The 16,393-nt window shown below is 49.8% G+C and overlaps 1 protein-coding gene across 1 annotated transcript in view; it reads left to right on the forward strand.

Annotated features, from left to right (window-relative positions):
* The window catches only part of Cd276 (CD276 molecule), a 29,019-nt gene extending 24,487 nt beyond the window's left edge, over positions 1-4,532 (forward strand). Inside the window, 3 exon segments of the mRNA XM_076925528.1 lie at positions 1,242-1,277; positions 2,467-2,512; positions 2,589-4,532. Coding sequence (XP_076781643.1) covers positions 1,242-1,277; positions 2,467-2,489 — 59 coding nt within the window. The 3' untranslated portion in view covers positions 2,490-2,512; positions 2,589-4,532.
* The last annotated feature ends 11,861 nt before the right edge of the window (positions 4,533-16,393 follow it).

A 16,393-nucleotide genomic window follows, 5' to 3' on the forward strand; every position in this document is an offset into this window, starting at 1 on the left:
CATCAGAGGCAGGAGATAAGACTTCATGCTTTGAGGTTTGATATACCCTCTGATGGAGGCCCCCAACCCAGGGCTGCCTACCACTCAGGAGTCTCCTGCCTGCCTTGACCATCCATCAGGACTATACCAACTGAGGACTTCCTGGGGTGAGAGGAGAGTTTCAGGAGAGAGGAAGTCTCTTATAAACAAAGGAATCTTCAGCAAATAACTGTCTCTTTGGTCTGTTTTCCCATGTGTAAGAAATGCGTGTGAGAACAGGTCTCTAGGTGTTTCTACATTGGATTAAATGAGATAGTTTATACAGAAGACAGTACCATGCCTGGTGTCTAGTTAAGAGCTTATGGTGGCGCCTGTTGTGATAAGCAGACGACTGTGGGCAGCCTGGTTCTCCTTAGAGGCTATGCAACACTGGCAAAGTGCTTTGCTCCTCTGGGCTTCCATGTCTCACTTGTAAAATACCATCCTGGCCCTGTTCTGATGGCACCTGAGAGCTGTTCTGAAGCTCTCGCCAGAACTCAGAGAAGCTGTTTCTTTGCTGAGGGTCTTGGGCTGAGATCAGGTCTTAGGGTGAATGCTGAGGTCCTTGGTGCCCCACCGCTGCAGGACCAGGAGTGACCAGGCTGAGAAAGGCAGATTTCCAATGATCCATCGTAGACTGGTCCAGTTGACAACAGCTCCCTCCCCACCCCCAAAGAAGGAAGAGCAGGAGACATGCCTGGGGACTGCTGTAAATCATGTCAATTAACTCAATACCTATTGGTGCCTATGTGACCAACATGGAGACAGACCTGGGATCAGGCCTCAGGCAGATGTTGGTGGGGGGATGCGGGAGGGAGGGAGGCAGAGGAAAGGAGAATGGGCTAGAGAGTCAGTCACGTGACCCTGGGCCTCTGTAACCATGCCATCCTCCCTTGATCCTCATTTCACCTCATTTATGGCCTGGGCTCTGTGTGCTGCCGCATCTCCAGCTGGTCAGATATGGGTCCTTGTCCCCATTCTGTAGAAATAGGAGCCTGAGATTCAGAGAGGAGAGACATGTGGGACTTATTCAGAGGGGGTGGAGGTGGGACTTGTGAACTGAAGCTTGGAACGGCTCTGGGGCTCCTCCCCTGGCACTTCAATGTTGCCGAGTTCTGCCCATCCAATTCTGCATCCCCTCCTTACATCCCCTTCACCTGCCTCCCTAGGATTCTTCTCTTATCATAAGCTCTGTCCGTTTTTTTGTTTTGTTTTGTTTCCAGCTCTGCGGCCTCTGAAACACTCTGAAAACAAAGAAGGTAAAGATATATTGCCCGAGATCGAATGTGTGTGTGTTTCTGTCTGTAGGAAGCTGGGGGGTGGGGCAGCCATCTTCACCCTTCCGCTGCTGACCTGTGCTTCCGCTCCAGAAGAGCAGCATCAGCTCAGCCAACTGTCCTACACAGACTTACCCATAGCAGGCATCTCTACCTCTCCTGTCTGATAGCCTTAAAGCTGTAGGTAGCCTAGAGCCTGGATTCTGTCCCCTGTAATATGAAGCTCTCATCCCTGGGTCTAAGGGCTTACTGTGGCTGCCATGCCCCCTCCAGAGGCAAGGGATGAGAAGGAGGGCAGGGAACATCTTTCTAGGGCTTGGCCAAGAATAGCTCCTGTCACTTTAGATACATCCCATTGGGCAGAACCTAGTCATGTGGCCTGTTTTTCCAGGTGAGGCTAGAAATGTAGCTTTCATCTGGGCAGTCACGTTTCTGGTGCATAGGAGGGGGCTAGTCAGTACATCGGTCCTTGGTCCTTGTTACTCACATAGGAAACAGGATGTGAGCGTTCTCCTCGCTGTCGTTGGGGAGGCCGTGAGCACAGAAGACTGGGAGCCCTGCTGTTGAGAAGCGTCAGCTGGGGGGCTGAAGAGAATTGCTACATGGGGTAGCCCTATAGGTGAAGCAAGGGCTTTCCTGCTCCCCAGGGAGGCATCCCGGCTGTAGTCTGTGTCCAAGATGGATGACTGCAGAAGCAGGTTATGACAGCTCCTTTCCTGAGGACAGACAGATCCCAAAGGAAGGGAGAAGAGCAGGGCCGCATTTGGCCTTCTAAACTGCCGTTGCGAGCTGAGGCGTGGAGCAGGGACAGGGATGTCAGATGTGGATGCTCCTCAACAGGGAGGCACAGTCAGAGGGAAAGGGATTCCTGCAGCAGGATTCTTCAGGTCATTAGAGTGGAAAGAGGTGCACTGCCAGAGGAGAGGCCTTCAGGGGCGAGTCAAATGGACCAAGCAGACCGGTAGACTCACTCTCCATACGGCTGCTGTGTACATCCAATATAGCAATGTAAAGAGACACACTCCTCAGCTCTACCTATCCTGCACACATAACAGCCTCCAGGATAGAGGCTAGGGGGCACACTCCCAATCGGGCATGTACCACCAGGAGCAGAACTTCTAGCTTCTAATGCATTCTCTCCCTTTTCCTTTCTTCCCACCATGAAATGCAGATGACCGACAAGAAATAGCTTGACTGGGAGCTGCTGCCCTTCCCAGGTGGGAGACCCACCCTCTGGCTGTGTTGAGCCTCAAGTGTGAGCCCTGCCCCCAGTAAATGGGTTCTGTTCCACAGATCTACCCATTCTTCTAAGGACGTGGTCCATGGGCCACCCGCAGCCTTATTTCTCCAATGGATTTAATTCTCATCATCCTGCAGCCTCATTTCTCCAGGGACACGATACATGAACCATCCCGCGGCCTTATTTCATACGGACACGACACAAAGAGCACTTCACCAATGTTCCTCCAGAGTCATCCAGTGGCCTTGTGATACCGCATGAACCTTCTTCCTTCTGCCTTACTCCTAACGGACACACACAAACCACCCCCACGTCCTTGCTCCTCCAAAGCCACACAAACTGTGTAATTGCTATTATTCTCCAAGGGACATCCTGTTCCGAAGAACCCCTGCCTTATTTCTCTGAAGACCGCTACATAGTTACTTCTTGGTTCTTTCTCCCATGGCCCTGACCGATCCTCAACCTTTGTTCTGATGAGGGTGAGATCCCATCGCTTGGCAAGCCTTCATCCTGACTCCCCTTCCCTGATCTGGCCCTGGCTTTGGTTGTCTCCCTCCCTGACTGAGATGGGGCACACTCCCCATCCACACACACAGGTCACAGATACCTGCAGCTGTGCGTGCTGGATCGCGTGCATACCTGCCCTGCATGGTCTCCTCTGGCTGCCCTGGGCTGTGCCCCTTCTCCCCACAGGAAGCAGATGCTGGTCTCCCTGGTTCTTGGCTCCTCAGGGGGTCAGCCTTCAACCCTGTGCTTCCCCATGTTGAGAATCTTTGTTACCTTTCCTTTCTTAGTAAATTAACATCTGTTGAACAACCACAGGGTCCAACGGGACTTTCACAGACCCGCCAGCTAGATAAATAATGACACAGAAGTTTATTAATATTTTAAAGCTTAGGCTTTTTTTGCTGGGCAGTCTCCCAACCACTCTATCCCGATTAATCCTGGCACTATGACCCGCCACGTGGCCAGGTCTACCTCTCTGCTCTATTCTGAATAATCCATCCACCTCCGTGTCTGCTGGCACATCTCCCATTTTTCTCCCAGAATCCCCATCTCTGCCCGGAAATACAACCTTCGACTTCCTGCCCAACTATTGGCCGTCCGCTCTTATTAAAGCTGATCAAATATAATTCTAGATTGCCTTAGGCGGGTAAGGAAGAAACGTATTTATAAAATAGGAGACCAGTGATGGGCCATAGAAATAACAACACCACATCCTGCAGGCATTAAACCTTCTGCTGGTACAGAATTAACAATTGAATATGCGGAGACACACCTTCAGACTGTACCCCAACAACAGGGGTGAGCATTGTGCTGGGTACTAGGGTCCTGCCGGAAAATCAGAGACCTTACCTCCAGTTGGGACATGGCCTTGCTCCCTACTATACCCACCTGTACCCACAGCTTCTGGACACCTCACCCTCAGCCCACACTATCCCTGACCCGGGGCCCAGGGTAGGGCCAGAAGGCTGGAGAAAGCATAGCCCCTTGCCATACCTGGAGAACTGGGTATTTTCCAGAGTCTTTATAGATGTGGACTGGAAGGCAGGTGGCCACAACCATGCAGACATGGGTAGGGACAGAAACCTATGCCATGCTGGGACCTCCTCAACAGCTGGAGCTTAAGGAGGGCCTGAGGACAAGAAGAGCCATCTCCTTACCATGGTGCTATTCTGGAGCTGGGGCATGTGCCTGGCTTGTCTCTGACAACCCTGGCTTCTGGCAGAACTGATATCCTCCTGAAGGCCTTTCTCCCGATTCAGTACTGGAGAACCTGAGGGTAATTTAAACATGGGACTCTGGCCAGGTGTTTAATCCCAGCACCTGAGAGAGGCAGACGGATTTCTGACTTTGGAGCCAGCCTGGTCTACTGAGTGAGTTCCAGGACAAGTGGGGCTACACAGAGAAACCATCTCAAAGACTAAAAATAATGAACACGGGACTCTGTAAACCAGGTATATTTTGAGAGGAATAAATGTCTTTTTCTTTCAATAGCTTCTCGCCTGTGACATCTGTGAAACAATGGGGGTGACTTGGTGCTAGAAGGAAGAAATCCGCCCTGGGCAGGGTTAACTCGCTCTCCATAGCCCAGTGGCCTCCTTAGGTTCCTCCCGCCATTTCCCTCTTAGGAAAGTGAAGTTGGTTGACCAGAATCAGGTTCCTTTGCCAGTGGCTCCTCCCACTGATGTGCATGTCACTTGGTTTTCTTTACTCTTTTTTTTCCCTTTTATTTATTGGATATCTTATGTATTTACATTTCAAATGTTATCCCCTTTCCTGGTTTCCCCTCCTGAAACCTTCTTTCCCATCCCCCTCCCCCTGCCTCTGTGAGGATGCACCCACTCCCATCTCACTGCCCTGTCATTTTCCTATACTGGGGCATTGAGCCTTCACAGGACCAAGGGCTTCTCTTCCTATTGATGCCAGACAGTAGTATCTTCTACTACATATGTGGCTGGAGCCATGGTTCCCTCCATGTGTACTCTTTGGTTGGTGGTTTAGTCCCTGGGAGCTCGGCAGGGGGAGGGGCTGGTTAGTTGATATTATTGTTCTTCCTATGGGGTTGCAAACCCCTTCAGCTCCTTCAGTCCTTTCTCTAACTTCTCCATTGGCAACCCCATGCTCAGTCCAATGGTTGGCTGCAAGCATCCACCTCTATATTTGTCAGGCTCTGGCAGAGCCTCTCGGGAGACAGCTATATCAGGCTCCTGTCAGCATGTACTTCTTGGCATCTGCAATAGTGTCTGGGTTTGGTGACTGTATATGAGATGGATCCCCAGGTGGGGGCAGTCTCTGGATGGCCTTCCCTTCAGTCTCTGCTCCACACTTTGTCCCCCTTTTTCCTTTAGACAGGAGCAGTTCTGGGTTAAGAATTTGGAGATGAGGGCTGGAGAGATGGCTCAGTGGTTAAGAGCACTGACTGCTCTTCCAGAGGTCCTGAGTTCAATTCCCAGCAACCACATGGTGGCTCGCAACCATCTGTAATGGAATCTGATGCCCTCTTCTGGTGTGTCTGAAGACCAACAACAGTGTATTCATAGGAATAAAATAAATAAATTAAAAAAAAAAAAAAGAATTTGGAGATGAGTGGGTGGCCCTATGCCCCAACCAGGGGCCATGCCTAACCTCTGGATATGGTCTCTACAGGTTCTCCCTCCCCTTTGTTGGGCATTTCAGTTAATCTCATCCCTGTTGGGCCCTGGGGGCCTCTTGCTTTCCTGGGTCTTGCTGGTGGCTACCCCCAATTCCCCATCCCCCATTACTACACACCTCTGTTCAAATCCCCTGACCCTCTATTCAAATCCCTGATCCTCTGCCATTGCTGTCTCCTTTCATACCTGATCCTGCACCTCTTTTCTCCCTCCCCCTCTCTTCCTTCCAAGTCCCTCCCACCCTCTACCTCCTGTATTTTGTTCCCCCTTCTAAGAAGGACTGAAGCATCCACATTTTGGTTTTACTTCTTCTTGAGCTTCATATGGTCTGTGTATTGAATCTTGGGTATTCCGAGCTTTTGGGCTAATTGCACTTATCAGTGAGTGCATACCATGTGTGCTCTTTTGTGACTGGGTTACCTCACTCAGGATATTTTCTAGTTTCATCCATTTTGTTGCAGAGTCTAACCTGGTTTTAGGGTTCTGCTAACGTCCCCACTTCAGGATGGGAATGTATTAGGGTTTTTATTGCTGTGATAAAACACAATGACCAAATCAACTTGGGGAGAAAAATGTTTATCTTGGCTTCCGTATCCCAAGCACAGTCCTTCAGGAAGTGAGATCAGTGGGAGACCCTGGAGACGTGAACTGGAGAAGTGGTCATGGAGAAGTGCTGCTTATAGGGTTACTCCTCCTGGCTTGCTCAGCCTGCTTTCTTGTACCACTCAGGACCACTTGCAAGGGGATGGTACCGCCCACAGTGGGCTGCGCACTCCCACATCAACCACTCATCAAGACAATGCACCACAGGCTTGCCTACAGCTCAATCTTATAGGGGCACTTTCTCAACTGTTCCCTCTTCTCAAGCTTCTATCTATCAAGTTGAGGAGAAAAGACAACAAACACGAGAACCCAAACAAGCAGAAAGGCAAGATGAAGCAGACAATAGAGGAAGGAGTGTGCATGCTACCCCTGCCTGACCTGGAGGGAATAGGCCTAGGACCTGGCTCTGCTCTGTGATCTTGAGCGAGACATTGACCTTTGGGTGTCACTTTGGGTGACCTTCCTCTAGGAAGCCTGAGAGGATAGTGAGCTGGGTGGACAAACTTATTTGTAGAGAACCAGATTCAGGGATGGGGGAGCCTGCAACATGTCCTATGTCCTTTTTCCTTGGGGAATAGCTTCAGAATCCAGCCTTAGTCAGATCATAGCAAGCCTTGAACAGGAAGCTGAGCTGTGGCGGGGCTCAGGCTACTCATGTGACCTCATCCCTCAGAACATTGATGATTTCTTTACTGAAGAGCGGTACAGAGTCCTGTGTGAGAAGCATGTGACATTCCTTACAAAACGGGAATGGTTTGAGGCTGGAGATGTAGCTCAGTGGGCAGGGCACTTCCTGCCTAACATGAACAAAGCTGTGGGTTTGAACCTTAGCCCTGCATAAATGGGACATGACTGTGTACACTTCTATTCTTAGCACTCAAGGAGTTGGAGGCAGGAAGATCAGAGTTCAAGATCATCTGGCCTATGTACTGAGTTTGAGACCAGCCTGGGGTACATGAGATCCTGTCTCAAAACAACAACCAAAATCGGAGGGTTTGACGACTCCACCAACAGAAAATTTTTCTTTGCTTGATGTCTTACATTTGCTGCTCTGGGTGGGTTTTGGGATCCAGAAGCGTTGTCATTTCCTCTCCCGTGGTCAATGCCCTGTGCACTTTGTTCCCTGGGATGAACAACAGCTTCAAAGGTTTGTTGTGAGAATCAAACAAGACTAATAGGAAAAATGGCCGGCACCTGAGAGGCGAAGGCTTTCCGCCCTACAGTCAATGCAACACTGTTGCTGTTTCAATGATTCTGTAGACTATGGAGTGACTCTAGGCCAGCAGTCTGCACCTGTTTCCCCATCTGTATAAGAGAGACACCTGGTGTCTTGTCTTCGAGTCAGGTTTAAGGTGAGGCTCAGACATGACAATATCCAGTGCTTGAGAAGAGACCCAGCAGGCGTGGGACAGGCCTGGAAGCTGAAGGGTGAGGAAAGTGGCCACCGTGTCCCCTGATGACAAGTGCCTTGGAGAGCAGTATTTTTAGCTGCCCTTCCTGGGCAAAGCTCCAATGCCTGCATTTTAATGGAGAAATAATTCTCACAGTGCGACAAGCTGTAGCCTGCAGGTGTCACATTCATATTGAAGAGAGGACAGCGCAAGGGTTCATTTGCCTGGTTGGAGGTGTGACTGGAATTCGCTCCTAACCACCATTTGTAACCTGGCCTGTGAAGACCAATTAGTGGACCTGGCCACTCAGTCACTCATGGGGAGGGAACAGGAAGAGTAGGGATCGTATGGCTGGGATTCTGAGTCCCCCCCTCTGCCTCTTCTAATGACTTGTTACAGATGGTTCTGCTTATGTGTAGAGCTGAATGATGGCTGGGGATGGGGAGGGGGGAGGAGTACCTGCAGCGCCCGGCCTTGTTCAGTTCCAGGATGTGGAAACTTAATGGGAACCTTGTACCTGTGAACCAATGATCAGAGACCCTGGATGTTTCCAAGATGAGCAATTTCTGAAGCTCCAGTTGGAAAGCCTGTCATTTTGTTTTTGTTTGTTTGTTTCTTAAATGTGTGTTTGTGTATGCATGTTCACATTTTTGCACACTCAGCCTGTGGAGACCTGAGGTTGACATTTACTGTCTTCCTCGATCACCCGCTACCTTATATTCTGAGGCGGGATCCCACTGGAGAAGAGACTCAGCTCACCGTTTTAGCTAGTTCTTCTAGGAAGTTTGCTCCAGGGAGTTTATAGTCAAGCCCCCCCCCCCTTTTTTTTTTACGAGGGTTCTGGGGATCTGAATTTTGGTCTTTACTCTTGTGTAGCATTTGACCCATTGAGCCAGGCCTGGGGTACCTCATATGAGGAGCGCCGGAAGGCACAGATGCAAATTCGGAGAGGTGGAGATGGGCTGTCCTTTCACCGTCCCTGTCCACTCAGACAAAGGGTTTGCTTTGCTTCCAGACTCTTCTCCAGGTGGCGTAGTTATAAGATGGCATGCCGTCTCTACTGGACACATCTAGCATTTAAACTTTGTTGCTTTTTTGGTGTCCGTGCATTTTTTTTTTTTTTTTTTTTTTTTTTTTTTTTTTTTTTTTTTTTTTTTTTTTTTTTGCCCAAGTGTCACTGCTACTTTGGTCAAGATCTAGAACAGTGATGGAATCCCACAACGTTCCCTTATGTCCTTCCCCAGGCAACAGCCCCACCCAGGGGTACCATCTGGCTTCTTTCTAGGTGGATTAGCTCTGCATCTTGAACTCGGTAGCTGAATACTACAGTGATACTGTTTCGTATCTAGCTTCTAGAAAAGACTTCCTTCATTCTTTGTAGGTGAAGTGGTAGCAACTCGTAGTGCCTATTCTAGACGTGTCTTGTCAGTTCCTGTACTTTGGAAGCCACTAATACAGCTATGAGGTTCTACAAGTGGGATTTCTAGGTATACTTTGTTTTATTTGGATTGGGGGGTGGGCAGAACACTTTGTATCCCAGACTGGGCCTTGAGTTCATTATATAGCCAAGGATGACATCCTACTTCTGGTCTTGCCTCTACTTTCCAAGCGCTGGCACTGCTGTATCCACTCTGTGCAGTGCTGGGAATGGAACCCAGGGCTACGTGAACCGTCTATCAACTGAGCTACATCCCTAGCTCTCTGAGTTCACTGGAAATGCTGCTGGAGTTGGTAGCTGTTTGGGCTGCCCTTTTTGGCTGGGCCCACACAAGAGGTTCACTAGCAAAATAGATTCTGGAAAGTGCAAGGACAGTGTTGAGAATCCATGCTCCATCTGGGCTCTCAAGGGCTCTAAGGGATGGATCCCCCTGTTGAACTAGGACTCGTAGCTTTTCTCATCTCTCTGGACTCTTCAGCATCTCCCTGGGAGCTGTGTGCATTTCTGGGCTCTCAATCCTGGACAAATCTATCTACTGCCCCACTGGATACGTGGATGCAGACCTGTGGTCTGAGCATGCCAGGCTGAGCGTGGGGTGCAGAACGCTTGACTATGATGGATGGGAAAACTTATCAGCATCCTGGATTCAGGTGCCTTGGGGCAAGGGCACTGCCTTCACTGAATCCCAGGGTGTTCATAGCCTGCCATTTGGTTCTACCAGGTCCAGGTTATTATGATGATATTTTATTATTAATGAGGCAGGGCTATTTGGGAGTAGGGCAAAAATCTGTGTCTCATGGGGTACGCAAATCCCAACCCTGAGATTGAAAGTCGGTGTGACCTTTGCCTCCTACCTTTTTTGGGGGGCATCTGTGTTACAAAATATCTCCACCCACCACACCCCCAGTTTCCCTTAGCTAATACGATCTTTGGCCCTCCTCTGAACAGGTTTCATTATTGTTCTTTCCAGATCGAGGTCCTGGCTGAGATCATACTGCGTCCACTCATAATAGATTAACCTCCTTGATCCTGCACACTCTGCTCCCAGTGACAAAGCTCCAGGCTCCATTTAGTCCAGTAGACTCTGACTGTGCATTAAAATCACTTAGGGAGTTTTTAATAATACTGGTGTTCGGGCTCCCTCCCCGGAAGTTCTGATGCAATTGGTTGAGGTCACTGCTGAATATTTAATGCATATTCTCCAGGGGCTTTAATCAGACTCTGCAAGTTAATGCAAAACAGAATTCTGAGAGAGAGAGAGAGGGAGAGAGAGGGAGACAGAGGGAGACAGAGGGAGAGAGAGAGAGAGACCCTCCCCCCACTCCCACCTCCCCAGCACAGAACTTTGAGGGAGGCACCAAAGCAAGCGGCTATTCTGTCATCACTGTAGATGACCAAGAGATTCTTGTTTTTTAGCTGCCAGAAGCTTGGGAAAACTGAACTAAGACCAGAGGAAGTGGTCAAATGTGTTGAGGGACCCAGAGGTTAGTAGAAACCCTGCCCCTGTCATCAGTTAGATCATGCACCAGGCCCTGGAGAGAAGAGGGACCTGGTGCCACTTGGGACGGCCAAGTCTCTTCAGCTTTCTGATAGCAAATGGGGGTCTCCTTCCCACTTCTACCTTTTCCCTCTGTGTCTCTCTCCTGTTACCTCGGCCCCCAAACCCAGGCCTCCAGATGTGCACAGTCACAGGGCTGATTCTAGCTCTTTCCTCCAGCCTGTGCTGGACTATGAGGGAAATAACCTTCTCTCTCTCTTCCTGTCCCTCGTTCCTACCCCAGAGTATCCTGGGGTCCCCACTATGCTACAGACCCACAGTAGCCAAAGTGACTGAACTTAGCAGATCTTTCCTCCCTTGGCTCTCACCCCTGCAATTGGCCTCCACTCCTGCAACAGCACCCTGCAGGCCTTTGGCCTCTAGTTCCTCCTCAGGCTCCAGGGCCTATGGTTCAAGGTCAGCATGCTCCCAGGTCCAGGTATGGCCTGTTTCCATCTGATCCCTATGTAGCTATAGCCCCTCCATGAAAGTCCCTGTACTGTGCTTCTCCTAATGTTGAAGATAAGGAAGAAGGGCCAATATGTTTGCAAAGCTTTGCTTGTGCACTAGTGTGTGTGTGTGTGTGTGTGTGTGTGTGTGTGTGTGTGTATGTGTGTGTGTGTGTGTGTATGTTCTTGTGTGCATTTAAGTGTGCTTAGCCATTCAGGCACATGAGGCAGAGGGTGGCTTCAGGTCCTAGGTCCCAGGCTCTGAGACGAAGGACAGGAAGAGAGAGAAGGCTATTTCCCATCTTATTTTTTTTTGAGGCAGGATCTCTCACTGAATTTCTTTAGGCCTAAACTACAAGCTCCTGGGATCTAGCTGTCTCTGCCTCTCCCAGAACTATGGTTATCGGCTTGCTTTGCCATGACCGGCTTTTTATGTGGGTTCTGGGCATCTGAACTAAGGTTCTCCTACTTGTCCAGTAAGCACGTTACCTATTGAACCATCTCTCCAGTTCAGTGGGTGCATTATTTCTTGTTCCTCTGGCATGTGTGTCTGTGTGCCACTTTCATACCCGAGGCCCACACAATCCAGATGAAAGAAGCTGCAGGGGAACTCAGAGTCCTCTGAATTCAGTCCTCTGTAAGAGCAGCCGGTGCTCTTAACGGCTGAACTGCCTCTCCAGTCCCACGTTCCTACAGTTTTTGCAACTGCATCAAGTTCTTGATGCTGGCCAGGTTTTAGAGGTGGCTCAGCCTCCTTTAGGAGACTAGACTCAGGACCTTCGTGACCTGGAAGGCATGGCCAGAGTGCTGAATCCCTTGGTGTCTGTCTTCTATTCTCCTGAGTGTCCTGTGGGCTGTGTCCAGGAAGATCTGGGTCAGCCCAGCGGGAGAGTGTGCTGGTGGCCCGGGTTGAACACTTTGGGCATTGGAGGAGTATACAGAGACATAGTATTCCATTTCATCTGGGGGACAATACTGAGGGAATAGAGGGGTGGATCATGAAGGACAAGATGACAGGGTGGCCGCAGCAGCCTGACTAATACAGTCTTTTATTCACAGAACAGTGGTGTCTCCCCGAATCCACCCAGGCTCTCCCGCCTCCAGCACCTGCCCTCTCTTCTCTACCTTTTTTTTTTCTTTTTAATCCTGTAAGTCTCTTCCCATCCTCTCCACCCACCCCAACTCTGCACTTACTGTCTCCCAGCCACCCAAAGGGCTGGCTATTGTTTTCCCAGAGACACCCCGCATCTCCAGCAGCTGGTTCTAGACTGTGCACCCCACCCCCACCCCCAATTTCACCATTCACTGCATAGACCCAGACCACATTAATTCAGTTTTCCAAACTGATTGACTGTGGCTGGAGTTTACTCCTGCAATCTTTATGGAAAAAAAAAAAAAAAAAAAAAAAAAAAAGAATTTCCCAGCAAATGAATATTAATGCAAGCAAGGCTAGGCCCTTAACCTATTTAAAGGAATAAGCTACTTGAGAAATCTTTTGGAAGCCCCTTATTTACCCAGGAACAATGGATATGGTAATTGCAAGTAATTCTTTTTTTTTTTTAAATCGTTATTATTATTTACCAGAAAAGGCTCCAGAAGGCTGATGGCCTACTCCTGCATCCTTTGATGGGATCAGCTACCTGTGCTATTCCTGTGGGAGCTGAGTACCGAATGTTCTGTGTCCTTGTAAGCTGCAGCTGAGAAACGGGGTCAGCAGCACCCCTCTTCCCGGATGACTGAAATGGGCAGAAACTTCATGGGGGCCACGTGACCTGCATGTGATAGCATAAAGGGGTAAATCTGTCCTGAGAGTGTCAGGCAAAGCCAGGACAAAGTGGTGAGGTTTTCCAGAACTTGATGAAGGGAACATGCATGGTCATATAGTGGGGGTTGCACGGCAGCAGGTGGAAAAGAGAGCCACTGTTTGCTCACCCAAAGGTGACAGTCAGAAGTCTGAGCACCTGGCAGCCTTGTCCTCAGAGTAACAGCGCCACGGATCGATGTCATTTCGTGACCTGCCAATCGATTCTACACTCTGAGTTTAATTGCTTTGTTGGCTCTACCTTGGGGAAGAAGAACGCTTTCTTGGGGAAGAAGCATCCTAGAAGATGGCCTTTGGGCCTCCATCCCTGTCGTTCCTCCAAGGAAAATGGTGGCCTGCAGGTTATTGACCTCTCTGGGCCCCAGGCAGGGTCTTCCCTGCTTGTGTGTGGAATGAGGCAGGCCCCGGGCTGAGGGCCTTCTGCGGATGGTGCTCTGATGGATGAGGCTACTTGGCTTGGCTGCTCGTGGTTCATGTGGTGAGGCTTGGATAGGGGTGTGCAGTAGGCAGGCAGTATGAGAGAGAAAGGCAAAGGACAGCATAAAAATTCTGGACACAGCGAACTGCTGGTGGCTCGGCCCTTAAGGCGCCCGCCCTCAGAGGGCGCGCGTCTCTTGGTGCGCGCGTTCGAATCCCGTCCTCCTGCTCCCGCGTCTTGTGGGGAAAAAAAAAAGTTTAAAAATTCTGGACACATCAATCTGCTGTGGAAGGGGCCACCCCGTCTCTTCTCTACTGCGTGGTTCACCTCAGAGGAAGGTGGAATTATCCTTATGGACTGGAGACAAGACTGAGAGAAGGATCCAGGAGGGACCTGCCGCAACTCAATGCTTTGTCCGGGAGACTCTACTCTGTTCCCAAAGGACAAGAGCAGAAGGATCTGAGCTGCCAATGCCCCTGCAAATGGGTTCCCCCTGCCTATTTTCTATTATCCAGGGCCGGCGCCTCTGAGGGAATAAACATGGCATTGGCGGCAGCAACAGTTGAAATCCCATCAGCCATCTCTCTTCCCAGCCTCACCAACCTCTTCTCCGCTCCCGTGGTTTTCTTAATAAACACCTCTGAAATATTTATGAAGGCAACTTCAATGAAGTAACACAACATCGCTTTAAAATTATTTTCTTCTAATAGGTAGTTTGAGCCTGTACCTGCTTCCACTCACCAGCTCTAGAAGGTGGCCCCCGCTGCTTGAAGCAGGTGCTCAGGTCTCTCCGTTACCGAGCCTGGCAGTGCAGACAGGAGTCCAGGCCTGGAGTTTGACAGTTCTGAGTGGAGAAATAGACTTTGGAGCAATGGGGGAAGGGGTTAGGGAGACAAGCCAGCCTTCTGGCAAAACTGAAGGTTGTATTTTAGAACCATGAGCAGCAGGTCTCAGCGATGGTCCTTAGGAAGTGAGATAAATTGGCATCCAGAGCTTGGGTGCCTGGAACTGGAGAAGGACTGGATTCTACAAGGTGGGTGCTGTGGCTTGTGGGGAGGGCTCTGGGTGGTTTTTTGTTTGTTTGTTTGTTTGTTTTTTTGTTTGTGGCTAGGCTTAGCTACCTTCAGTAAACTTGGCTAGAAGGGTCCTGTGTGTGGGTTGTGGTGTTGGCTAGAATCTGCCCATCATCAGAGATTTGTCTCTGACCTGTGCAGTTCCTCGGTACCCTCTTTCTTGCATAACTCTGGAATTTCGCTCTCAGATCCACCTAGAATGGGATCTCATCCAATCTCCAGGGACAGGTGCAAACATCAAAGTCCCCCGCCTCTCCCCAGCCCAAAGGAAGACCTCATCCCATGTATCCAGCATATAGACAGTAGAAAGGCCCTGTGAAGAGGCTGTAACGGAGAGTTCCACCCTCATCCTGCCAGTCCTCAGGAAAGTCCCTCTAACAAGAGCTGTTCTCCTCCCCATCGTCGCCTGAAGCCCAGAGCTGCTCTAATTATGTGTCAGGCTGGAATCTGACAGGAAGCATTTTAATTATTAATTTGAAGTGTACTGAGCATGAGGGAGGAGGGGCCTGGTTCTCTGAGCTCATGCCCAGGCCTGTCTGCTGGGACCTTGTTACTGACACCTCACACCTCCTCCCGTCTTCCCTCCCCAGCTGAAGCCCCTTTCCTGCCCCAGCCCTGGATTGTATCCCCCAGGTCCTCGACCTTCCTCATCTCTCACTGAACACCACTCTTCCTTCATTCTCTATGCTCATGGGCACAGGTGCCCTTGTTCCCATTAGATGGATAGAGAGGCCTGCGGAGGGCAGCAGTTGGTCTGATGTCACAGTGTACGTGAGCAGGACCGTCAGGTTTTCTGATTTGGGGTTTTCCTTCATTGCTTGCCCATCAGTGGAGGTGGCCTTTGAGAGACATGGCTTTGTCTATTGGATGCCATCTGTTTATCCATTTTATCTGACATGACAAAGTATCTTCAGTTTGACATACATCTGACACCTCTGTGAGTGTTCACATATATGTGTGTCTGTGTGTATGTCTGTGGGCGAACATGTCTCTGTGCCTGTCCATGTGTATGTCCATGTGTGTCCCTGTGAGTCTGTGTGTGTGTATGTGTGTCCCTGTGAGTCTGTGTGTGCCCATGTCTCTGTGTGTGCCCATCCTAGGTGGATCTGTGCCTATGTCCATGTGTGTCCCTGTGAGTCTGTGTGAGCCCATGTCTGTGTGTGTGTCCATGTGTGTGTGTGTGTCCATGATTCTGTGTGTGTGTCTCTGTGTGTGTATCTCTGTGTGTGTCTGTCTCTGTGTGTCTGTGTGTGTGTTTGTGTATCTGTATGTGTCCATGTCTCTGTGTATGTGTCTGTGTGTGTCCATGTCTGTGTATGTGTGTCAATGTGTGTGTATGTGTTTGTGTATCTATGTGTGTGTCCATGACTCTGGGTGTGTGTCTGTGTGTGTCCGTGTGTGTGTGTTTGTGTATCTGTGTGTGTCCATGTCTCTCTGTATGCATGTCTGTGTGTGTCCATGTGTGTTTGTGTATTTGTGTATGTGTCCATGTCTCTGTGTATGTGTGTGTGTGTCCGTGTGTGTACATGTCTCTCTCTCTGTGTGTGTGTGTGTGTGAATCTCTGTGTGTGTCCATCTCTGTGTGTCTGTGTGTGTCCATGTGTGTGTGTATGTGTGTGTATCTGTGTGTATGTCCATGTCTTTGTGTGTGTGTCCATGTGTGGGATGGGTTCAGGGAAGGCTGTCATCCCTCTAGCGCTGCCCACTTTTTCTAAGACAGTGTCCCTCAGTGACCTGGGGCTCACCGAGAAGACTCTGCTCCTGTTTCAGCTTCCTTAGCACTGAGATTCTGTGGGTTCTGGGGATCTAACTCAAGTCCTCATAACTGCGAGACAAACATTTCACCTACTTGAGCCTTCTTCCTAATTCCATCCAACACACTGAAAGAGCAGTTTCTCTGTTCTATTTACACCTAGGCTTGGTTGGGTATGTCCTTCTGGAATCTGGGGTCACACACTTAGCTTGTTTCAGC

The sequence above is a fragment of the Arvicanthis niloticus genome, chromosome 26 (assembly GCF_011762505.2).
Source record: "Arvicanthis niloticus isolate mArvNil1 chromosome 26, mArvNil1.pat.X, whole genome shotgun sequence".
In the NCBI taxonomy this organism is placed as follows: domain Eukaryota; kingdom Metazoa; phylum Chordata; class Mammalia; order Rodentia; family Muridae; genus Arvicanthis; species Arvicanthis niloticus.